This window comes from Arachis ipaensis, chromosome B8 (assembly GCF_059453495.1).
Source record: "Arachis ipaensis isolate K30076 ecotype BB chromosome B8, ASM5945349v1, whole genome shotgun sequence".
Classification (NCBI taxonomy): Eukaryota; Viridiplantae; Streptophyta; class Magnoliopsida; order Fabales; family Fabaceae; genus Arachis; species Arachis ipaensis.
The window spans coordinates 139,093,435-139,120,960 of record NC_142443.1 but is presented as its reverse complement, the minus strand read 5'-3'; the positions used below and the strand labels follow the sequence as shown (position 1 = coordinate 139,120,960).

At 28.9% G+C, this 27,526-nt stretch overlaps 1 protein-coding gene and 1 pseudogene across 1 annotated transcript; both read left to right on the top strand.

Annotated features, from left to right (window-relative positions):
- The first annotated feature begins 935 nt into the window (after positions 1 to 935).
- Positions 936 to 13,797, top strand: LOC148550055 (beta-galactosidase 6-like; annotated as a pseudogene).
- Positions 13,798 to 19,816: 6,019 nt separating this feature from the next.
- LOC148550054 (beta-galactosidase 10-like) lies at positions 19,817 to 27,300 on the top strand. Its single transcript, XM_088496296.1, has 19 exons — positions 19,817 to 20,479; positions 20,949 to 21,044; positions 21,345 to 21,457; positions 21,534 to 21,600; positions 21,715 to 21,807; positions 21,911 to 22,054; positions 22,325 to 22,413; positions 22,908 to 23,013; positions 23,108 to 23,195; positions 23,382 to 23,500; positions 23,785 to 23,949; positions 24,315 to 24,511; positions 24,915 to 25,024; positions 25,114 to 25,223; positions 25,459 to 25,566; positions 25,684 to 25,794; positions 25,896 to 26,110; positions 26,504 to 26,834; positions 26,940 to 27,300. Exons 1-19 carry the CDS (start codon positions 20,327 to 20,329, stop codon positions 27,048 to 27,050), a joined length of 2,526 nt encoding a protein of 841 aa, XP_088352422.1. The 5' UTR covers positions 19,817 to 20,326; the 3' UTR covers positions 27,051 to 27,300.
- Positions 27,301 to 27,526: the final 226 nt, after the last annotated feature.

Genomic DNA, 27,526 nt, shown 5'->3' with positions numbered 1-27,526 from the left:
CCACTTGATTCAGTTAAAGTGTGCCAGAAGTGTGTGTTTGTATTATTATTATTATTATTATTATTATTATTATTATTATTATTATGGCAAAAAGGAATAATTCCAACTGTTTCTCGTGTATGTCCTTCTTTTTTCTTGAATAAGACCCAGGAATTTGGTATGTCACATTAGAAAGAAAAACCTAGTCCCAATCACACCCTCTCACAATCACAAAAATTTCTGTTCACCTACTTCAATTATTCATTTGTGACTCTCACATGTCTCCTAAGTTTAATTTAATTTTTCTCTAACAATTATACATCAAAAATATTTGGAGCCATAATTTGGAAACAATAAGTAGTTATAACTTATTTTTTTTAGCTTTTATTTTCATTGATTAATTATCATAAGAATAAATGCATAATATTAAATATAAGGTTCAATTATTCTATTGATTTTATAATTTTATCAAATTTGTAATTAGGTTTTTATACATTTTTTTCTTTTCAATTGGATCCCTACAATATTTTTATCATTGTAATTAAATTATTTTCGTATAAAAAATATTAAAATTAATAGAATATTTCTCACAAAAAATATATAATCAAATATCTAATTAAGTTCTTAACGGTATGTATCTTCAATTTATGAAAAAATATTGTATTAATTCTAACATATTTTACACTGACAAGAATTTAATTATAAAATTAAAAATAATATAAATATCTAATTAAAAATAAAAATATAAAAACCTAATTACAAATTTTATAAAATTATAAAAACCAACAAAATAATTAAACCTAAATATAATAAGTATATAACTATAAATATTATATGTATAAATTATAAAAATTAAGTTAAATAAAATAATTTTAAATTATTGTATTCTTAACATTTACTTTATATATATATAGGTTTGGTGTATTTATTGGGCAGAGTAGAGAAGGCATTAATATTGTAAGAGGTATATTGAAGATGGAAAAGTGGAAGGTTTTTGTGATGGTGATGATGGTGTCATTATTCACATTCACTGTTGGAGGAGAAGAAGATGGTGTTACATATGATGGAAGGTCTTTACTCATTCATGGCCAGAGGAAACTCCTCTTCTCTGGCTCTATTCATTATCCTCGAAGCACTCCGAAGGTATATGTATTTTTTTGCTTTTCTCATTTCCTTTTTTTTTTTTTTCTCTGGAAGTTTTTGGTTTATAGTTAAACTCTCAGAATATAATTTGGTTACTCAGTATTATACTCATTTTTTCGACATTGCCATTAAGAATTTCATTCAATATTATTCTTCTGTTCATCATAGTTTTTGTGTCTTTCTTTTGTAATCAATGACATAATCTACATCTATACACATTATTTCAAGTTTTTATTTTTTATTTTTATTTTTGTTTAAATCTCAATAAGGGGATGGGTTTGATGATGTGTTGATTAGTAAGCATTCCATAAAGAAAAAGGGTTTGGTTTTCTGGTAAAAGGTTGGCTTTAAAGTCATGTCTAAGGATATGTATGTTAACATGAAGCCAAATTTTGAATCTCATAAATTTGGTGGGGTTGTTCAAATTACAAAATCAGGGTAGAGAGAGAGAGTGTAATAACTAATAAGTTGAATAATATTGATTGAATAGTGTTCTGTACATTATTATACATTAGAAGATAAAAGGTTTTTTTTTACATAGGTAAAGTACTAAATTAGTCTTCTACATTTGGCCGTAATTCTGTTTTGGTTCTTAAGGTTTAAAATGTTCTATTTGAATCCAAAAAAATTTTATTTAGTTTTAATTTAGTCCCATCATGAGGTTAAAGATAAATAATTAACAAAATATCCTACATGACAGTAGTATAAGAACAAGGTCGATAATTTGGAGAATAAGTACAAACTCTAGAGGCACAAAATCAATCGTGAATGCATCAATACATATATTTAACATTTTTTTTAGTTTTATAGAAAATATTTCATTTTAATTATAAGAAAAATGATAAATAAATGTATTAATGTATTCACGGTTAATTTTGTGCCTTTGGAGCTTGTATTTATTCTCTAGATTATCGATCTTGTCCTTATACTGCTGTCATTTAGGACATTTCATTAATTATTTATCTTTGACCTCCGGTGGGACTAAATTGAAGCTAAATGAAACTTTTTTGAATTCAAATAGAATACTTTAAACCTTAAGGACCAAAATAAAATTACGCCCAAACGTAGGGATCAATTTAATACTTTATCCTTTTATATAAATAAGTTAAAGAGAAATCAATATTACATTATTTTTCTAAATCAAAATTCAATACATATTTTTTTCGTTTAATACGATTTACATAAATAATAAAAGAAGAGTTTTTGGTATTTGATTTTTGTTTAACAAAATTGCTGCAACATTGATTTATCTTTAATTTATTCATGTGAAAAAAAAAAAAAAAAAAAAAACCTAAGATAAGGATGGTGGGAGTGGTAATTGTTTTTGTTATTGTTTTTTGGAATGTCTATTTTCGATACAGTCAATTAGTATAATTTCTATGCAGTCAATACTCAATAGAGTATTTGTTTCAAAAACTTTACTAAACTGACCAATGTTTTTGTTACTTATTAGTTATTAAGTCAAAAGAAATATAATACTTTTTACTAAAAAAAAATAATTTAAAATTCTTAAAAAGATATATACTTTCATATTTTTAATAATTATCTTTAGACTACTTGTTAGCAAAAATAACATTTCACTACAAGAAAAAAAATTAAGTAAGAATCCATAAAATTTTTCTTTTTCTTTTTCATTATATATAGTGTTTTTATTTATAGTTTTAAATACTTATTAGGTCTTGCTGAACAATTCACAAACCATTTGAGAAATTAATGTCATTTTATTATTGCCGGCATAATTGTAGAACTAGCTAGAACCATAGAATGCAAATGTAGCTAGCTAGCACCTAGAAATAACAGCCAAAAATGTTATTTATACATTAAAAGAAAAAATATTTAATTTGATCCTGAAGTTACACTCAAACTTTAATTTAGGTTTTGAAATTTTAATTACTTCAATTTAGTTCTTAAACTTTTCAATTGATTCTGTGACGGAAACTATCATAGAAACTAACGTGATTAAAATTTAAAAAATTTAGCGACTAAATTAAAACTCGAATGTAATTTTTAGGATAAAATTGAGAATTTTTTCTTAAAATTAGACACTAATAATATATTATGCTGGCATAATATATTTATTATGTATAAATATATATATATATATTATATATATATATATAATTTAATTCATTTTTAATGTATATTTATATTTTAATATATATTTTATAATAGTGATTGATATTAATAACTGATTTTAATATACACGTAGTATAATTGACAACAGCGACTATATAAATATAGCAAGAGAATTTTTTATGAAAGAAGAAGCTCATAATTATTTTGAACTCCATTATTCAATAATTCTACCCTTATTTTACTAAATAGTCAATTTAAAATGAAAAAAGTCCAAATTTTGAAGCTTGTGATAATTCATTATCCTTTCTAGCTTCATCCTTCCATCTCCTCCATGATCAATATTAAATTATTAACACATGGCCATTTTTCTTTCTTTTTTTTAAAAAAAAAAATCCTTTTAAAATTTTTATTTTATTTTATTTTATTTTTTAAAAATATCCTTTTTACAACAATAAATAAAGCTGTCCCGTAGCCTCTCTTTTCATCCACAAATTAAAGCTTGCAATTTTACTATTGTATCACGGGATATGAATATATGATATATAATTTTAAATGGTTGGTTAGTTAGTTAAGTTTTATTAGGTTTGCAACTTGGGGTGTATGAGTCAATTCCTATGCAAGGCTTTTATAATTTTATTATTTTACATATAAATAATTTAGATGATTTGAATAAAATTGTTGCAGATGTGGCCAGATTTGATAGGCAAAGCCAAAGAAGGAGGATTGGATGTTATTCAAACCTATGTGTTTTGGAATTTACACGAGCCTCAACCTGGACAGGTAGCTATTCAATATTCTCATGAGAAATATTATTATACTTGATATAATAATTTTATTAATTAAAAGTGATTAATTAGAATGTAAATACTACATACAATGCAACAGTATGATTTCAGTGGTAGATATGACTTGGTCAGATTCATAAAGGAAATCCAAGCTCAAGGCTTGTATGTTTGCCTCAGAATTGGACCTTTCATTGAGAGTGAATGGACATACGGGTATTATATTTAGGTTTAATTACTCTATTGATTATGGATCAGTTTTACCAAATTTACAATTAGATCTCTATAATATTTTTTTAATTAAATCCCAAAAAGTTTATGATATTTTTAATTTTATAATTAAGTTATTTTTTATGTCAAAAATATTAAAATTAACGAAATATTTTTTTCAAAAAATATGTGATAAAAAATCTAATTAAACTCTTGATTGTAGATACCTTAAATTTGTGAAAAAATATTTAGTTAATTCTAATATTTTTATATTGAAAATAATTTTATTACAAAATAAAAAATAGTGTAGAGACCTAATTGAAAAAAAAAAATATAAGAACTTAATTACAAATTTAATAAAATTATAAAGACTAATAGAATAATTAAACCTTATATTTATAACAAAAACCGCTTTAATTTTTTATAGTTTTATTGTATCTGTTAATTAATTAAATATTAATGTTCAAGTTTCATAGGTTATAATTTATAATCTTAAAACATTTTCTCTATCAAAGTTCTGTTTGGTAATTAGTTATTTCACCGAGGAGCAAATAAATATAAAATTAAGCAAAATATTCTATCTCATAATAAAACTTGTTTGAACTTTTATCTACTAAAAAAATGAACAATTATAATTTATAATATATTAATAAAAAATAAGTATAGAGATAGAAACACAATTTATTTTTGACTGATTTCTGTATTCATTTTCCCCCCCTAAAATCACTTATAACTAAATCAAAATAATGTTAATAAATATGTAGGGGATTCCCATTTTGGTTACATGATGTGCCTGGAATTGTTTACCGAACGGACAATGAACCATTCAAGGTATATGCTATTTAAATTAAGGATATAATATAAGACAACATTATTGTATAACACATTATAATATGTATATTCTAAAATTCCTAATGTTGTAGTTCTACATGCAAAATTTTACAACAAAAATAGTGAACATGATGAAAGCTGAGGGCTTATATGCTTCACAAGGAGGCCCAATTATATTGTCACAGGTATGGTTCCAAGTTATTATTATATAAATTTAATTTAATGAGTTTTAATTTGTTTTTAATTAATCATAACTAATAAAATTAAATTAATGGTAGATTGAAAACGAATATCAAAACGTGGAAAGGTCATTCGGTGTGGGAGGACCACAGTATGTTCAATGGGCTGCAAAAATGGCACTGAGCCTTGACACTGGTGTTCCATGGGTTATGTGCAAGCAAACTGATGCTCCTCATCCAGTGGTTAGTTTACTCACTCCGTTTATGTTTAGCAAATACTGTAAAAAATAAAAAATTATAATTAATTTAAGTTGGTCTAATAATTAATTTATTAATTTTTTTAAATAAGTGTTAAAAATTTAAATTTTATTTTGTATATGTAGCAATTTAATGCAAATGATAAATTTTTAAATGAAGCTCACGATTCATGGGTTAAATCAAGAGACACACAAAAAAAAAAGAAGAAAGAAGAGAGTTATCTAATTATATATTTTTAGATATTTATTTATTTTAATCTCTATAATTTTAAAAGTAGGGGTGACAAAACGGGTCGAATATGTCGGGTGGATCCAGTAAAAAGGTGGGTCGGGTTAGGATTTAGAGCCCACTAAATAAAAAAAAATTCGCCAAACCCACACCGCCAAATTGGCGGGTTTTGGTGAGGCGGGGCGGACCGGTCGGCTGGACTGGAGATTTTTATTTTTATTTTTTTATTAAATAAAAGAGTAATTACTATTATAAAAGTAATAATTATAGAATTTTTAAATACTTTTTTTTATTTTTTGTTTTTATTCTTCTTTTAGTTATTAACTTAATTTATTTTATTTTACAATTTCATATATATGCTCAAATTATGTGACTTATTTTTTAAAATAAAGATGATTCTATTGACAAATATTATTTTAAATAATTTTATTGAAGTTAAAAATTAAAAAAAAAGATAATAAAAAAATTATATTATAATTTGAATATTTTTATTTGTATTTAATTTTTTAATTATTAATTTTTGATTAATTTTAATGAATTTTATTTAAAAAAAAAAAACGAGTAAAACAGGCTAACCCGCCGACTCGCCAATCCGCCATAAAGCGAGGCGAACTAGTATTTTGAGTCTATCTTAGTTACCCGGCCCGCCTATTTATAGGACGGGTCAAGACGGGACTGGGCGGGTTGGGGCGGGCTAGCCCGCTTTGCTACCTCTATTTAAAAGTATGTTGAATTTAGTGTTTTGAAGTTAAATCCTTAGTACAGTTTTTGCTACAAAAATAAGTTAGGTAATATTTGTTGCTTCAGCTAGGTCTATTGACATTTTGATGCTAAAACCTAAAAAGTATTAGGGTTTAGGAATTAGTGATAAGAGGGGTACTTAGTTTTTAGTAGGAGTCTTAATAATTTTTTGTAATTCACTAATTAGGAATCATGGAGTATAGCATAGCTACTAATTAATTGGGCTTCTTAAACATTTAGTTAGGAGTTTGAGTTCTCAAAATATATATTAGTTATTACTAAGGAGATTAGTCACCGTTATTAACCTTATATACCTTAGACCAAAACAAAATAGGAAACTTAAAACCTTAATTAGCAATTTGTTTTTTCAATAGTTTTCTTGTAAGGTCTTTTATTTATTTTTGTTTTCTAGTGTAAATTTTTCTAAGGTTGTCATGGTATTCATGCAGATCAATACATGTAATGGCATGAGATGTGGAGAAACCTTTCCAGGCCCAAACTCGCCCAACAAGCCCAAATTGTGGACCGAAGACTGGACTTCTTTGTAAGTTCAACAATTCTTAAAAAAAAAAAAATCCATAAATAACGTAATAAAATACATAATATCTACCTATTTATTCATTTCTTATTCTTTGATCCAAGAAAAACGAATTTAGATCCTCTAAATTTTAAATTTGTACTTTAGAGGGTAAAGTATAATCTTCTATCCTTGAATGATTTCTCTCTCATATTTATTATTGGTCCCACCTATAAAATAAATGGTGAGAAATAACACTTTTACTCTTTAAAGTAAAATTAAAACTTTAGAGAATCCAAATTCAAGAAAAACTACTATATACTATATTGTTTAAGAACTTTTTTGTGTGTGTGTAAATATCAAGTCATCATTTCAGACTGATATATATAGTTTATTTATAGATAAATGAATTATTTGACCAAATTACAAATTTATATTATCTAATAAAAAAGTAATTTCAAGATGATTAACTGTTTCCATTTTTTTACCCTGTTGTTGAAGTTATCAAGTGTATGGTGGGTTGCCATATATAAGATCTGCACAAGACATTGCATTTCACGTCACTCTTTTTATTGCAAGAAATGGAAGCTATGTCAACTATTATATGGTATTCTTACTTTTAAACTCTATTTTGTCTTCATATAAGGTCCCCCTCTTTAATTTGTATTATATGTCTGTTGGTCCATCCATCTTCTTAAATATTAAGTCATTTTGCTCTTTCTACAAGACTTTAACCTAAATTTATATGATCACAAATATTTCTCTTGCTATTTGTTCGAAATTAATTGTTAACAACACATTTTCGCCCAACTCACATGTAGAGGTGACAATGAAATTAATAAGGGTAGATTTTTGTCTTATTGGATTCCATTTTGTCTTATAATGATTCGTATAAAATTCGTTATGTTTTTATTTGCATCTAGTAAAAATCTGAATCATAATACTCTTTTATAATTATCAAAATTCAATAAACAAAACTAAATTTTAAAATTTTAATAATCATAATCACATATATAACATGAATTAAATTAAAAATATAATAATACAATATAAAATAGTATTAATAATCATTTTATTAATTTTTTATATATATTATATATTCCCTAACCCCAACCGCGCTCCCGTCTTGTCCAAGGGCAGGGCAGATAGTCGCGGGTCCAAATTGTATTATCATTCTTACTCACATCAGTTATCTTTATGTAAAGGTAAGAATTGAGAATCGTTAGATGATAATTTAATTAAAATTGTCAAATTATCTAACGGTTCTTAAATATTAAATTTACATAAAAATAACCGCAGGTAAGTTTTCATCGATGAGTAATTATTAGATTCTTCACTCTCTACTTAGGAATTGAGACAAATATATTCAATATTAAAAAAAAAAAAAAAATCTTTCTTATACTCTTTAGCCAAATTCTTAAAGATTTTTCCGAGATTTTTTTCCATCTAATGTCACTCTTTATTAAACCATCTTAATTAAACTTTGTATAATTAAATTAATTAATGTTGTTTGCAAACTGAAATAGTACCATGGTGGAACTAACTTTGGGAGAACAGCCTCTGCTTATGTTATAACAGCATATTATGATCAAGCCCCTCTTGATGAATATGGTAAGTGTACACTATTAACTATTTTAGTTTAATTGCTATACATTTAAGAGCTTAAAATTGTTTATACTAGATATTCAATTAGGTGTGTTATGACATAGTAAGAAATAACTTATTTTTGAGATAGTAGAAGTCAAAATTAACCAATTTTTTTTCACATAATAAAACTTAAATACATGTTAATATAAAACTGTTTTACACTAATCTCGTATCAAAATTAAACTCAAACTATTTTGCTACCTCATTTGAACCTTAATTTTTCCAAAATTTGTTATTAGGTTTGTTGAGGCAACCTAAGTGGGGACATCTTAGGGAATTGCATGCTGCAATCAAGTCTTGCTCTTCAACTTTGTTGCAAGGAGTTCAAAGTAATTTCTCTTTAGGTAAATTGCAAGAGGTGGGTGATCATATTTTCTTTCTCTAAAATGTTTCACTAATTGAAACTTAAATATTTGAACAATAATTCTAGAATAATTTTGAGCAGGGTTATGTTTTTGAAGAAGAAAATGAAGGATGTGTTGCATTCCTCATAAACAATGATGGAGTGAATAACACAAATGTCCAATTCCGCAACAAAACCTTTGAATTGCTACCTAAGTCAATTAGTATCTTACCAGATTGTCAAAATGTGACATTCAATACAGCAAATGTAAGTGGTAATAAAGGTTTAATTACTCTGTTGGTCCCTATAGTTTTTGTAAAATTTTCAATTAGGTCCTTATACTTTTTTTTTTAATTGGTCCCTGCACTAATTTTTTTTTTCAATTAAGTCCCTCTTAGTAGTAATTGACTTAATTTTATAAGGACCCAACTAAAAAAAAAAGAATTGGTATAGGGACCTAAATAAAAGGAAAAAAAAGTGTAGAGACTCAATTAAAAAAAATTTTGGTGCAAGGACTCAAATAAAAGAAAAAAAAGTATAGGGATCTAATTGAAAATTTCGGAAAACTATAAGAACCAACAGAATAATTAAACCAGTAATAAATAACACCCTTGTGTTTCATTTGTGTTTTTATTTTCGGTTTTTTTATATTTAAAAAGGTAAAGTATTTTTTATCTTTAATATTTATAATTTTTTTTTTAAAATATTCCCAACATTTAATTATATTCAATTTTGTCTCGAGCATTTTCAATTTGTATCAAAATTATTCCTGAACGTCACCTCAATTTAAAATGTTAACGACAAAATAAAAAATGTTTAGGAATAATTTTGAAATAAATAAAAACGTTAGGGACAATATTAAATTAATCGAAAACGTTAAGAACAAAATTGAATGAAATTAAACATTAGAGATATTTTTAAAAGAAAATACAAATTTTAAGAACAAAAAACATACTTTTACCCTATGTAAAATTTTGTTTTCTATTTTTATTTATCATTTTCTTTCTTTTTTTTCACAAAATTAAAAAAATACAAAAAACAAAAACACAAATCCAACTTACCCTAAATTTTCAATTTAATTTAGTTAAAGATAAATATATGTACCAATTTTGTCTTTGGTGATTATCTATTTAATTAATTGTTTAAACCACAATGAAGGTAAATACAACAAGCAACACAAGAATCTATTTTAACAGACAAAACTTCAGCTCAATAGATGATTGGGAGAAATTTGAAGATGTGATTCCAAATTTTGATGACACCACACTAAGATCAAACACTCTGCTTGAACAAATGAATACAACTAAAGACAAATCAGATTACCTTTGGTACACTACTAGGTTAGTTATTTAATTTGTCTCATTCATAGTGCTTGTAAAATTTGAACAACTAACAAACTTCTTAATAATTAGTTTAATTATTTTATGAATGCAGGTTTGAATATAATTTATCTTGTAGCGAACCAACATTTGTTGTTGAGTCCAGGGCACATGTTGCTCATGCTTTTGTGAACACCACATACATAGGTACCTAAATATTGCATAAGGTTTAATTATTCTATCGATTCCTATTATTTTACTAAATTTTTAATTAAGTTCTTATATTTTTTTTTAATTGAGTACCTATACTATATTAGATTTTGTAACTAAGTCTTTATCGTGACAAAAATGTTAAAATTAATAAAATATTTTGTCAAGTGTTAGGCATATTTATTTTAGAGAAAAAGACAAATCAGTCCCTAATTTTTTTGTCCGCGGACATTTAAGTCCTTGAAGATTTAAAAATACATTTAAGTCCTTGACCTCTTCAAAATCTGAACATATCGATCCCTGAGTCTAATTTGTCCAATTTTAAAATCTCTCTCGCTCACATATGCATCCGTATCAACCAGGTCAGTACAGTAGGAGTCACGTTTGATTTTTCCGATAAGTCTGATAGACCCAAGTGAACATGAGGGATCGATATGTTCAGGTTTTGAAAAAGTCAAGGACTTAAATGTATTTTCAAATCTTCGAGGACTTAAATGTCTGCGGATGAAAAGGTTAAGGACCTATTTGTCCTTTTCTCTTTATTTTATTTAATGGAATATTCTGTTAATTCTAACATTTTGACTTAATTATACAATTTAATATGATATAAAGACTTAATCAAAAAGAAAAAAAGTATAACTAGAGATCTAATTGAAAATTCAGTAAAATTATAGGACCGACAGAATAATTAAACGATTGCATAATCACACAATATCATGTTATGAACCTAGCTAGTTTAATTTGAATTATGTGGTTAATTAATTAATTCAAATGTACTAGGTGGAGCACATGGAAATCATGATGTGAATTCATTCAAATTAGAGCTCCCAGTTACAGTGCAGTTACAGTGAATGAAGGGACAAACAACCTTTCTATCCTCAGTGTTATGGTTGGACTACCGGTATGTTTATAATAAGGATTTTGGTTATGCCATATTTAAACACATAGTAAAAAATAATCTAAAAAATAAAAATAATAAAATATTTCCTAAAAAATTTAAAAATTGACAAAATTGATTAATCTTTGAATAATTCTTCTGTTTCTGTTAATGAAAAAGGTTAATGTAACATTATATAAGATTGTCACATAAACATCATGTTTACCGTTGTGTTAGACTCTTTTGTCAACAAAAACAAAATTATTTCATGATTGATATTTTTGTCAATTTTTAAAGATTATTTTACGTTGAATACAATTTTAGTTTTTTTTTTTTTTTTGGTAAAAAATGAGTGTAACAATTTTGTGAGGTTGTGTTGATTGAAAGGATTCAGGGGCATATCTGGAAAAAAGATTTGCTGGCTTAAGGAATGTGGAACTCCAATGTAGTAAACAAGAGTCACTTAGTTTGACCAATTCCACTTGGGGATATCAGGTATTCTTCTTTCTTACTCTACTAAATAATTAGTAATTATTAGTTAAATAATTTAAGTAACACACTCTAAGATGGTATTCATTTTTGTTTTAAATTATTCATGGCTTGCAAAAAAGGTTGGATTATTGGGAGAGAAATCACAAGTATATAGAGAACAAAATAGCAGTGATACTGAATGGACTCCACTGGAAAATATTACCACTCAGATGCTTGTTTGGTATAAGGTAAATTTATATATCCGATAATATTAGAGAAATAAAAAAATTAAAATTTATTTTATTTAATATTTATTAATTATTAATAATTAATAAATATTAAATAAAGTAAATTCTAGTTATTTTTGGCTATTTATTTTTGTTATTTAATATTTCAATACATGAAGCTTTGCCTCTAATCCAAGAATAATAATACACAATCTTTTAAAGTTCATAAAAATTTAATGATGATCGTACAAAAATGCAACATAGAAACATGACATGTGACAAAATAATAATTATAGTAAGAGATCATTTATTATGACCAAATTATGTGTGAAAATTCCTCATAAGATTTATGCTTTATTTTGTTTAATTTATTTCAAATCATCAAATGGTTTCATTACATATATTCACAATCTTTAATGGAAAAAATACTATTACAATATCTAATTAAATGTCTCTTTTTTTTTGCTTATAATTTACACATGCATTAAATTTCATAACAGAGTAACCAGGAAGTGTAACTTTGATTTGATGACATTATCGAAGAGGGACTCCATAAAATTGATATTTTGAATCAATAAATTATCATTTTTAATTATAAAATTTAAACCCTCATAATTTTAATATATATAAAAAATAAATATAATATCCGTCAAAGATTGAATTGGAGTTCCAAGCCAGCTCCGTAAGAATTATTGTTTGAGTTAGGGTTCATATTTTTTAATTATAATATTTATATTATTCAATTATATATTTATTTATTAAATGTGTGGATTTTCGGATTGAATCCAGAGATATCAAAGTAATATTCACTATCTGATCTTATTAAAGTGTAAATCGGATCTTATCCAATTCAATAATTCTACAGATGAGATAATATTCATAAATTTTGGATCGGATACAAATAAATATCGTAAATATACAGTTATCATCCGATTTATATATATAAAAAATTCTAATTTCAAAGTGCTAGAAAAACTGGTTAGATTCATTTTTTTAGTTACATCTAATCTTTAGTGATGAATATCAAATTAGTTAAATTATTTATTTGTAACTTTTTTATGATGAGAAATGATAATTTATTTAATGCAATATTTTAAATGTATAAATTACTTTTTCTCTTTATGAATAAAGAGTAATTGAGAATTTAATTTGTAGAGTACATTTGAAACACCAGAGGGTGATGACCCTGTTGCATTGGACCTAAGCTCAATGGGTAAAGGTGAAGTTTGGGTTAATGGAGAGAGCATTGGTCGCTATTGGATCTTATTCCATGATTCCAAAGGCAACCCTTCACAATCAATGTAAGTCCATGCAACCAACCAACTTACTCACAATTATTTAATTTACCGTAAAAATTCACGTGTAGTTATCTTTATAGTGAAATTATAAGTTAAAAACTGTTAGATTAATAATTTACTCAAACATGTTAAATTATTTAACGATTTTTAACTAACAATTTCACATAAAGACAAATACGTGCACGTGCATGTGAGTCTTCGATTTCTTTAATTTATATTATAATAAATAAATAGTTAATTGTATATATATGTATATGTTGGAACAGGTATCATGTGCCACGGTCTTTCCTTAAAGACAAGTCTGAAAATGTGTTGGTTTTGGTTGATGAAGGTGGTGGGAATCCTCTTGCCATAACCCTAAACACTGTTGTTGTCGCTAATTTTCATCAAACCAAATCTAACTTACTCTCATTTCCATCCTTTGCTTAATGCTAATAATAATAAATATTCATTTTGTATACTCTTGGATGGTAATTTGTATCTAATCACAATAATAAATATTTAATTATTTTTTAGAATGAATAAATAAAAATAAAAAACAAGATTTTCTATTGGGTTTTTTATTTAAATAAATTATTTGCAACCCTATTTTACTTGAATCCTCTAAATGGTTTTCTTGAACGTGAATCCCCTAAACCATATAATATATAAATCGTCCTAGGCTGGTGTGTGTTAATTAATATATAAAACATTGTACCCTGGGACGATTTATGCATGAATTGCATAGGTGAATAGAGCATAAATCGTCCCAGGCTAATGTGTTTTCGTAGTCACACATAAATCGTCCTAGCCTAGTGGGTTTTATGTGTTTTCACCTAAAACTCACTACCCTGCCACGATTTACATGCATCTATGTAACCCTCAACCCCTTAGCACGATTTACGTGCAAGTCCCTAACCCCCACCAACCTAGCACGATTTATGTGCAAACCTAACCCCCACCAATCTAGCACGATTTACGTGCATAAATACCCCTCAGCAGCCTAGAACGATTCATTTGTTAACCCAAACCTTACTTACCTTCCACGAGTAAAGTCTCATTTGTGAGAGACTCCATTAGCGGCGAGGAGGGGCAATGGAGGGGAGGGATAAAGATTTGCACATAGATCGTCTTAGGGTGTTGTGGGTTAGGGACTTGCACGTAAATCGTGCTAGGGGATTGAGGGTTACATAGATGCATGTAAATCGTGGCAGGGTAGTGAATTTTAGGTGAAAACACATAAAACCCACTAGGCTAGGATGATTTATGTGTGACTACGAAAACACATTAGCCTGGGACGATTTATGTTCTATTCACCTATGCAATTCATGCATAAATCGTCCCATGGTACAATGTTTTATATATTAATTAACACACACCAGCCTAGGACGATTTATATATTATATGGTTTAGGGAATTCACGTTCAAGAAAACTATTTAGGGGATTCACGTGTAAATAGGGTTGTAAATAATTTATTTAAATAAAAAACCTTTTTTATTGTGACCTCTGCATGTAGGTCCGGATTGATTCTTTTTGTAAGTGCATGCTGAAGATTGAAGGATGAGTTTAAACTTTAAAGTTGAAAAACAAAAATAAAATAGAGGATATTACAATTTGTTGAAAATAGTCAACATAGAACAAATTTTGCAATATTTTTGAGAAAGTTGTTAGTGCTCTCTTTCTTGAAAATGACTATCAAATTCTTGGCTGTAAGCGTTTTTTTTAAAATAAATAAAGAAAGAAACGGCAGCAAATTAAAGGGCACCAAAGCGCAAATTCTAAACCGAAGAGTAAGGCACACGAATTCATTGCAAGAAAAATATAAATTTTCATATAAAGTTTACATCTTAGTTACATAATAAATGATGATTCGTTGTCAATGAGTTATAGCTCAAATGACATAGACTCTCCATACTCAATTAAGAGGTTGTGGGTTCGAGTCATATATCTTTTCAAATTTTTAACGAATGAGTAATAATTCAAATGACATAGTCTCCCCATACTCAATTAAGAGGTTGCGAGTTCGAGTCTCCTATCTTTGATAAAAAAATAATAAATAAATGATGATCCGCTAATCCATTTATTTATAACCGCCAGATATAAAGACAAAAATATAAAAATAAAAAATATATTTCACAGAAGAGATTAAATTAATATATTTTATATTTTTAATAAAAAATATAAAAATATATAATTTATTTTTTATTTAATTTATTATTAAATAAATATAAAAAATATTAACTTTTGTATTTTTTATTTTTTATATCATATTTTTAGTATTTTATTTATTTTTTGAGATAAATATTAAATCAATATTCGAAAAATTCTGGCGTTGATAAAATAGTACATGATTTTTGTTATTAACAAAATGATCTCTAAAAGATTTTAAAATTTGATAAAAATACCCAAACGTAAAAAGCATGACGTCACATTGAACGAAAAATACTGATCTAACCATCAAAAGAGCTCCAGTGATGGTGGCAGAGAACTCCAATGGCGTTTCCAGTGAGAAAAGGGAGAGCGTATTCACTAATCTTTTTCCTCACCTCTTCACCTCCAATTCGAAACCCTAATCTATTTTCTCACCTCCTTCGCTTTGCTCTAAGATTACCATGTATTACTTTGGGAATAGCAAGAGAATTGAGAATTACAAGGAGATAAGTAAGAAGATGAGAGAATGTGACGTTTGATGAGGAATCGAAGGGACTGTAGCCTCTGAAATCGGGAGCAATGGCTCTGAAACTCGCATTGGCGCGGGCAATCATCTAGTGACGCCAGGAGTATCATACCTCAGAGAACTCATGTAAGAATATGACGACGTTTTGACCTAAAAATAAAAAGCCAGAGAGAGAAAGAGTTTGAAGAAGGTGACGGGGTCAAGAAATCAAAAGCATAAGAAAACAGAATGCATGTGAGTATAGTGGATTATGACCTATTCTGATTTCAGCGATGTGGAGGTTGAGACCATCAACTTTGATGAACTTGGAGGTTGGATTTATGACCATGCATGGTGGAGCAAATCAAGTTTGGAGGAAGAAGAGATAGCAGAGGAGGTGAGGGAAGAGATTAGAGTTTTGGGTTGGAGTGAGGTGAGGAAAGAAATTAGCGAATCAAGCTCCCCTCCTCACTAGAAACGCCATTGGAGCTCATTGTCACCATCACAGAAGCTCTTCTGATAGTCAGATCAGCATTTTTCATTCAATGTGACATCATACTTGTTATATTTGGATATTTTTGTCAAATTTTAAAATCTTTCAGAGATCATTTTGTTAATAGCAAATATCAGATATTATTTTATCAATACTAAATATTTTTGGATACTGATTTGATATTTAGAAGAACTAAACAAAGTCTTAGGATAAAAAAAATTGTAAATCTATATTGATATATATTAATGAATCACAACTAATTTGGGTTGGTCGAATGGTCAGTTCATTTATCTATTTAAATATATGTTGAGAGTTTAAATCTCATTTTGTGCATATAACAATCTATTGGTTAATGATAAACTCTTAAATATCTATTGAGTTAGAAAATACTATGGACAAAATAAAATATATTAATGAATCACTCTGTTATACTTATTACTTAGGCATTAAGAAATTCTAAATGTTAATTGATGTATTTATCATTTATGTATACCCACGTAATATAGAAGGCTTGTAATTTAATTAAAGAACAAACAAACAAACTATGTATTAAAAGAAGAACGTGGGTGGGATTGGAATGGCAAAACAATAGGTAGGTTGTTGAAAAAACATAGATATACAAGATTAGATCCGTCATAAAATAATGTTATGACCCCACATTGAGTGCCTCCATGCAAAGTGCAGACACTAGTCAATTTAAGTTTGGGATTTGGTCCCAAATAGATTTGGAGTACTAAAATCTAAATCTAATCAATAAATATATATATATATATATATATATATATATATATATATATATATTTAACTTTTGAGATTTGAGACTGAGGCGCATGCTTACACGCACGCTGTATGTCTTAAGCTTTTAAGAATAACAAACATACAAACAAATAATAAATAAGTAAAATTCAATGTGGGTTCTTGAAGATTTTGTTAGCCATCTACAATATCTTTTCAATATGGCGTATCAAAGACTAATTTATTATTAATTTAAATTTTATTTAAAAATTTATTATCGATCAATCAATTATTATATATATAAAATATAATTTAAATTTTAATATTTATTTAAGTGAATAAATAAACAAATTATTTAACTAACTCAAATTTATTTTTGGATGTTAAGATTTGTGTTGAGTAAAAGGATAACTTTACATTTATATTTTCGATAATAAATTTATTTCATTTTCTTTATTTATGAAGTTTTTAAAAAAATAATATTATATTATTAATAAATATTATTATTTTTATTTAATATTTAATTAATAATAATTTATACTTATATTTATAGATATTTTATATATAAAAAACATATAATTTATATTTATATTTATTATAATTTTATATACATAAATCAATGTAATTTGTATTCGTATTTTTAAAATTTATACACATAAATTAATAAAATTTATTAATTAAAAATAATTTAATATTTATATTAACTAAATAATAATAAAAAATACTAAAAATTACTGACTCTTACAAATTTCTCATCCTACAATAACAAATAATTGAGATTGAAACAATTTATGTATTTTAGTATTAAAAATAAGATGACATATGCACTGAATTATTAGTAACGATATTTTTAATATTAATTTTAATGCCAATTTTGTCTTCAATATTTATTATTTTTAAAAATATTTATCACTTATTAATAAAAACATTATCAAAATATTTTTACCTAATAATGAATTTGTAATAATATAATTACTTTATTTCTTAATCTTTTGTTGTGCATAATCTTGTATTTTTAGGTACAGCATAATGTTGTATTAATAATATAGATATATATAACAAGTTACTTAATAAATAGTTCATTTGGTAAGAGAGATAAATTATGAAATTCAATTATAAATAACCTAAAATTACTAAAGTGACATTAATTTTGTAAATATATTTATTTGGTATATTTATCCACAAAATGAAAAATCTTGGTGCGCAGAGCGTAGTTGTATACAAACTGGCAATATCTGTCTGGTGGGAAACAACACTGCCCACTTTCCAGTTCGGTGGCTCAAATTGGAAATACTAATTTCAACCCAACCAAATCGAACCGAACCGAATTGAACCGAACAAATCAAACCAAATCGAACCAACCAACATAGCTTACCTTGAGCTAATGACTAAAGAACTTAGTTAATTACTTAACTCTTTTCATCCTCAAATTAATTAATAAAAAAATGTTAAATAAATTTTAACCTTTTAATTTAAAGATAAATAAGTTATTAATTAATTAAAAATATAAAAATATCATTTATTTTTTAAAATGTGAGATGTTCAAATTCTTATAAAAACTTATTTATCCTCTTATATTTTAAACGAAAGAATTTAAATATATATCTTGTATTTTAAAAAATAACTATTTTTATATTTTTAATTAATTAAAAATTTATTTGTCTTCAAATTTAAAAGTTGATGACTTATTTTTTTTCACTATTCAATTTATATTATATTCTAATATATTTATTTCGCTTATACAATATGAAATAGGAATTTATTTGAAAAATGTTTTAAGGTTATTTCTTAAGAAAATAATAACACAAATTTTATTCTTTTAATAAATTGTAAAGAGACTTTACTTTTTATACTAGTAAGATTTATGTTATATTTAAGTAATATATTCTTAATTTTTTAAATAATAATGTGACTTATTTTTAAAATAATATAACATTAACAGTATGAATTTAATTTTGATATACAATTAATATAAAGTAGTTTTATGAGTACATTCAATTACCTAATATTACAACAGTAAAAATAATTATATTTTATATTGACCGTGTGAATTAGAGATGTCAATGGGACGGGGTGGGGCGGGGATGCCTCCCTGCTCTCCGTCCCCGCCCCCAGAATTGATCCCATCCCCACCCCGATCCTTGCCATGTGGGATAATCGTTCCCATCCCTATTCTCCGCGTTCCCTGTATTTCCCACGGGGCCCCATTCCCCATCTCCCTATGTTGAACATTTATATGAAAAATTATAGTAAAAAAAAAAACTACAAAACATTATTACAAACATATCTTATCAAAGATTATAAGTCAAGAAATACAACATAAAAATCATAGTCCATAAGGGGGTAAGCACTGAGCAGAAAGAGTGGCCGGTAGCGACTGACAAGAGGGTATACTGCTATGGCTGTGACTGTTGACACAATTATGGGGGATTGGAAGTTTTGAACTTTTCTGGAGAGTTGGGGCTTTGAAACGGTGCTAAGTGGAGTAGTAGGAGAGAATAGAAGACATTCAATAAAGTAGGGTTAGGATTTTCAATAGGTGAAATTACTAAAAAGTCCATATATTAAAAATAAATTCAGGGTATTTAAATAAACTCAAGAATTCGGGAAATTATCGGGGACAGGGCGGGGATCCCCGTTCGGGTCCTCGTGCCTGTCTCGGGGGAGATTTTAGTTCCTATCTCCATCTCCACGGAAAAAATTTTCCGCCTTTGGATCCCATTCCAGACAGTCCTCGCAGGATCCCCGCGCTTCAGAAAATTTTGACACCCCTAGAGTGAATAATCATTAAAAAATCAATATAATTGTACTGCTGTGTCAATGCATCAAAATTAAAATTATCCACTCAAATTTGTATATTTTTTAGTTCACTAAGAAGTTTTATTTTGATTTTTGATTTTGGGTTAATTATTGTCAAACCAATTTGTATATTTTCTACTTCACTAAGAAGTTTTATTTTGATTTTTGATTTTGGGTTAATTATTGTCAAATCACCCTTAACAATTCAATTAACTAACAGTTTAACACCTTGATCAACTTGCTTCAGAACTCTCCTTCTTCTTCTATTAAAGAACACTCAGACTCTGCTCCAAATAATATCTTCTTCAACATCTCAAACAATAAAAAATGAAGCTTTGTTTCTTTCTCTGCCTGCTTTGTTCATTCGCATTTCTTGCTTTGGGTTCCAATGTCAGCTACGATGGTCGCTCCCTCATCATTGATGGCCAAAGGAAGCTTCTTCTCTCTGCTTCCATTCACTACCCCAGAAGTGTTCCCGCTGTCAGTAACTCACACATTCAACATTCTAACTCTAAAGTTTCCAACTTTGCTTTTTGATTCAACATTCTAGCTCTAAATTGGAGAGTGAAAACTTTTTATTTTTCAATAAGTTTAAAAAAAAAAAAAAAAATCCTTTTTTATAGTCAAAACCACATTCTTCAAGGAATAAGCTTTGTGGGTTTTTTCTTTTATTTATTTATTTATTTATTTATTTTTTGGGTTATTGAAAAGGGATCTTTGTTAGTTACTACTTTTGCTTATTTGCTGGAATTTGGAGGGAACTAATATGAATGCAGCTTTTTAGAGTGTCTTTCAATGTCAGTTTATTCACATTCAGTGTTTATTGATCTGTAGTTGAATTGAATTCTGTTTATTATTATATATGGCTCAGCATTTTTTTTTTCTTTTTTTGAACTTGTGATGAGTAATTTCAGTACTTTGTGTATGTGACATACTGTGATTGTGGCAGATGTGGCCAAGTCTTGTTCAAACAGCTAAGGAAGGAGGCATAGATGTCATAGAAACCTATGTTTTCTGGAACGGTCATGAGCTTTCTCCAGGAAATGTGAGTAAGATGATGAAGTAACTTAGATAGTTAGATGCATTATTACTTGTTAGCATGGTTATCAAACTCGGGAACTCGATGAGGTTAAGCAAACTTGAATCATAGAACTCGACTCGTAAATTTGACTGGTGATCGAAACAGTTAAACTGGTGTACCTGTAGAAGTTTGCAAGTTAGTTAACTTGAGAGTTTGATAACCTTGATTGTTAGCTGCAACATACTCTTAAGAGTCCTATAGCTTATACTGAGATTGAAGAAAATTTGAGACTTTCTTTTCTTCTCTCTTATGATGTAATGTTAGTATTACTTTGGAGGACGATTCGATCTAGTCAAGTTTGTGAAGATTGTCCAGCAGGCTGGAATGCACTTGATTCTTCGGATAGGCCCGTTTGTTGCAGCGGAATGGAATTACGGGTAAGTAACTACTATTTTTCACTATTATTTTGTAGCAATATGAAAAATGGAACTAAACAAAAGCTGTATTTTACAGTGGTGTACCGGTATGGTTGCATTATATTCCAGGCACGGTGTTCCGGACATACAATCAGCCTTTTATGGTATGTGAGAATGATCTTCAATTGTAACTCAAAATTCTGTATTCATTTATTTAATTGTAGAACAAAAAAAAATTGTGATCTCTTTAACATAGTTAGCTTTTTCTTGGGGTTTAGTCTCATATGCAGAACTTTACAACATACATAGTAAATCTTATGAAACAAGAGAAGCTTTTTGCGTCGCAAGGGGGTCCTATCATCTTGTCCCAGGCAAGTATAGCCATAAACACTTTGATTTGTTTTCAATGGTTTGTATTCTACTTTGTACATATATAATCCAATGACTCAATTTAGAATCTTCACAATATTGCAGATAGAAAATGAGTACGGATACTATGAAAATTTTTATAAGGAGGACGGTAAGAAGTATGCAATGTGGGCTGCAAAGATGGCTGTTGCTCAGAATACCGGTGTCCCGTGGATAATGTGCCAGCAATGGGATGCTCCAGATCCTGTGGTATGACTATAAATTTGTAAAATCAACCTGGATTCATGTTGCTTGTTGCAAGAAGATATTCAAAGTTACTAATCATAAATAATAAACGCGACACTATATAATATATGTTATCTTGAATCAATATGTTGCAGCCTATGCAATTCAGCTTTCTTGTACTGCACAATTCTTAGATTTTGTTATTTATATGAATATAAGTTTTCTTTTCTTTTGTATTTCTATAGTGCTAGTCACATTTAAGTGATACACTGACTGTTCACAATTCTTTTGCAGATAGATACCTGTAACTCATTCTATTGTGACCAATTTAAACCTACTTCTCCAAATAGGCCAAAAATTTGGACCGAGAACTGGCCTGGATGGTATGCTGGATCCATTATTAACTTGCTCCTTGTAGTCCATTATTCATATTTTTGCATAAAAATTGTACATTTTACCATGCCATAGTGACATGTATTTATCATGAGTAATTTATTTATTGAGTAAATTCAGATGTATCAAATTTTTTATTTTTGACAATTATGTATCAAATCAAAGTGAAAATTAGTGCAGCTACTAAAATAGATATGTATGCCAAAATTTTCAGTTAATTATTATATAAATAATACTTCATGGATTTTAAGTTATCATCTTCTGCTAAAGATGAGACGATTCATGGTCATTTTCAATTTTTAATTATGTTGCCTGTAGAATTTATTTAGAACAAAACTGTGAGGATATTTTTCTTCTAGCCTTATTTTATCTTGAGTTAGAAGAGTTAAAGTTGTGCATACATTTATAACTTTCTTTTGATCTTGCAAAAGGGGAAAGTATTTCATGTTTAATGATCTGTGTTGTGGTCTTCTACTAATTTAAGGTTCAAAACTTTTGGTGGAAGAAATCCTCACCGGCCAGCTGAAGATGTGGCATATGCAGTTGCTCGTTTCTTCCAGAAAGGTGGAAGTGTGCAAAACTACTACATGGTATTACCATTAAAATATCTTGCATCTAAATGCTATGCCATATACTTTATTTTTCTCTAATATTGGTTTTATTTATCTCAATCATGTTTACTAGTATCATGGAGGAACAAATTTCGGGCGTACAGCCGGTGGTCCATTCATTACTACAAGTTATGACTACGATGCCCCGATAGATGAGTATGGTAAGTCATCAAAAATTTGAAGTTTGTGTAAGGTTGTTTGGATAAGCTTCTCAAAAAAAAAAAAAAAAAAACAAAATTTAGAATTCTCCAAATAAACAGTGTATGCTTAAGTCTCCTTCTTGTGTTAGATGTCCTACCAATCAATGCTAAAGTTGTTAATTTCGTAAGCTTATCATATTTTTGCAGGGTTACCTAGATTCCCGAAATGGGGACATCTTAAGGAGCTTCACAGAGCTATCAAGTTATGTGAGCCTGTATTGCTTAATGGCAAATCAGTTAATATCACCCTTGGTCCTTCTGTGGAGGTACTTCCCTTCTTTTAAGCATTTACACTTAGTTATGTTTTCGAGTAGATGATCAATAATGAAGGCGAAAAGAAAGGAGAACTATAGAGGATCTTTTACCATGGCCATTATTTTCTGTCTTCATTTGCTTATTCAAATTATTTAATCATAATCTGAGGTTGCATTTCTTTGTTTATTTGTTTTTGCTCTCACATTCCTTCTTCCATGTTGTATTTGATTTTGATGGTACTTAATAGTGTACTCGTATGGAATTATAAGCCATTATGTGGTTACCACTGTACTAGGCCGATGTCTATACCGATGAATCAGGAGCATGTGCTGCCTTTATTGCAAACATTGACGACAAAAATGATAGGACGGTGGAGTTTCGCAATATGTCATATCACCTGCCGGCGTGGTCGGTTAGCATCCTTCCTGATTGCAAGAATGTAGTCTTTAACACGGCAAAGGTATGTTATTTCTGTTCCTTCATCCCACCGACTTCATTCCTTGATGAAGTAGCCTTGTTTTGTCTATGTGTTCACAAACTTCTACATAAAGAACTCGGTTCAGAGTTGATGCATTGCTCATAGTTTCGGTGATGTTTTCAGACGTGTCCTTAAAAGTAGAACATTTTGCAAGTTCAGCAATGATAATAGAATTCTGCATACATTGAGACACATTATATCAATCTTATGATTATCTTTCCTTAAAACCTTGGTGTATATGTATGCCAATATGACTGAAATAGAATAATGTAAAAGATTTTAATGTATTGATCTTATTATGTATTTCCTTTTCTATTCTGCACACTTAGCCATGAAATCTTCAACAGGTTTCTACTCAGACACACGTAGTTTCGATGATTGATGAGAATTTGCAGCAATCAGATAAAGGTGCAGTGACTTTCAAATGGGATGTATTGAAGGAGAATGCAGGAATCTGGGGGGAGGCAGACTTCGTTAAAACCGGTTTTGTTGACCTTATAAATACCACCAAAGATACCACTGATTATCTGTGGCACACAACAAGGTACTGATAGGAGTAAGGGTACTGAGTTGTTTTCGGAACACCTAGGAATTTCTACCAAAATATGTTGGAATCATGGAAGTCAATAACTTATTATTAAATGTTTTATAAGATCTGCTTTTGCTTCTTCTTCTGGTAATGTTGGAGAGTTTCGGTTTCAATACATGTTAATAAAATTGATGAATATCACTACCAAGACATTATATTTTATGAATCCAATTTGGTTCTCTTTTAAAGCATAGGTGGGTTTGCATGTTCATCATATTGTCTATAGTTCGCATGCTGCTTCTTTTCACACACTCATCTATATATAATGTAAAATGCTCAGACATGTATGAATGAGTTGAAATGTACTAGTAAAGTAAGTTGCCTTGTCGATTACGGCTAACTTTTGTGTTTATGGCAGTATATATGTTGGTGAAAATGAAGAGTTCCTAAAGAATGGAAGCAAACCAGTTCTTCTAATAAATTCCACTGGTCATGCTCTCCATGCATTTGTGAATCAGGAGTACCAAGGTTACTCTCTGATAAATCTAATAAGTTTGAAGGTATTTGGAATTAAATTTAAATGGAATCTCAGAGTTTAAACCATTTTCTTGTTTCAGGTACCGGAACTGGAAATGGTACACATTCGCCATTCTTTTTCAAGAATCCTATTCCTCTGAGGCCAGGGAAGAATGAGATTGCTTTATTATGCTTGACCGTTGGCTTACCGGTGAGTTGCTTGCTCCTTATGAGATTCCTTAACTACCCTGATGCTTGGAATTCAGTGGCAAAAAATGTTAATAGAAATTTGAAAAGCTCTGTTGAATTTACTCTTCATTAGTTTAAAGTTTTAAATTATAAGTACTAACAGTTAACTACCTTTGAGACAATAGTTATTGTAGAATGATTTGTTGTCATTCCCACTAATTGACTTGAGTTCTTGCCATGATTTTCTGATGTTTTAGACTGCTGGACCATTTTACGACTTCGTCGGAGCAGGACTGATAAGTGTAAAGATTAAGGGATTCAACAATGGGACAGTAGACTTGTCTTCTAGTGCCTGGAGTTACAAGGTATTTTTGCTCTTACATTATCCGATTTTCAATCATTTGTAGAAACATGAGTATGGTATCAAAAATGAAAATTTCTATTACCCTTTTGTCCTACATCTATATTTCTTGCTTTGCCAGATCGGAGTACAAGGAGAACAACTGAAGTTATACCAGGGAGATGGGTCGAGTAGTTTGAAGTGGACAACCACATCCAAACCACCTAAAGGGCAGGCATTAACATGGTACAAGGTAGCCAAGTTTCTTTATTTTTGGCATTAACTATGGAAACTGTCATTTTTTTATTTAATGTTGTGTTTTTCAGTTAGTATTCTAATCACTTGGTCATGCAGGCCGTCGTGGATGCTCCGTCCGGGGATGAACCAATTGGATTGGATATGTTGCATATGGGAAAGGGTCTAGCTTGGTTAAATGGAGAAGAAATTGGAAGATATTGGGCTCGGAATAGCGAGTTCGAGGAAAAAGACTGTGTACAAGAATGTGACTACAGAGGCAAATTCCTCCCTGACAAATGTGACACTGATTGTGGAAAGCCTACACAGAAATGGTAACACTATATGCATTAGTAAGGTTCACAAATCCAAGGGTACGTTACACCAACTTTCGCTGTGGTTAACAATATTACATATGACACCCCTCGATTAGTACAAACATGATAAGAACATGTAAACACGACAAATCGAGGGATGTCATGTGTAATATTATCCCCTATCTCGGTAGAGGTTGATGTAATTTACCCCAAATTTAAATGCACTATGTTTTTTTTCCCCTTTGATTTCATAACTAAAAGTGGATGGAAGAGTTCTGTGGAAACCTTCACAAGTATGAGATATATTCCAAGAAAATACTAACATAAGTTGTGAAGAAAAGAAACTAGAAACTAGAAAGCATTCATGATTCACCATAACTATAAAAACTATGTATGTATCATTCTCTTTAGGTATCATGTTCCAAGGTCTTGGTTCAAGCCATCCGGGAACACTCTTGTTATTTTCGAGGAGAAAGGCGGAGATCCAACAAAGATTAAGTTCCTTAGGCGTAAAGTAACCGGAGCATGTGCCGATGTTGCCGAGGATTACCCTTCTATTGGACTTGATTCTCAGGGTGAAGATAAAATCAACAAGAACACTCCTTTTGCCCGTTTAACATGCCCCGGAAACACAATTATATCCTCAGTGAAATTTGCTAGCTTTGGAACCCCTACTGGAAAATGTGGATCTTACCTTTTGGGAAGTTGCCATGATCCCAATAGTAGCACAGTTGTTGAAAAGGTATGCATTTTTCGCAACTTATTTCGCATCGCATTTGATATATTCTTAAAAGATTTTGTGATTGATTCATTACAATGTTGATCCTTATATGATTCACTGCTGCAGGCATGTCTAAACAAAAACGATTGCGTCGTAAAATTAGCCGAAGAGAATTTCAAGAACAATCTGTGTCCTGGTTCATCAAGGAAACTTGCAGTGGAAGCTATTTGCAGCTGATCAATTCCAAGACAAGAAGAGTTGATTGGAATTTGGAACACTGCATTTTTACACAATTTATTTATTTTTACCAGCTTAGCTGCACAAAGAAGCAGAAGCAATTTTTCTTGTATTAATATTATATATAAACATATGGCAGGGATTAAGGGATATATCCATTATTGTATTTTCTTAGCATCCATGAGGGTCTGAAACTGCACATTTTGATTAACCAGTAATGTGAGAGGAGTTCAGTCCTTTAGGGTGTGCTTATATGTTAGTGTTATTTTGCAATTGAATTGATTTGTAGAACATGATAGTGTGGGAGTGAGAGTGTGAGACCAAGTAGAAGCTTAAATCTTAAAATGTGGTTGCATTATCTATTCATATGATGATGATGTTGATGCAAATCGTTTTCATAGGATTTAGAATTCTCCCATTAAGATCAAACAATGTAAATATACAGAGAACTAAGTTTTAACCTTTAGTTAGTTGAT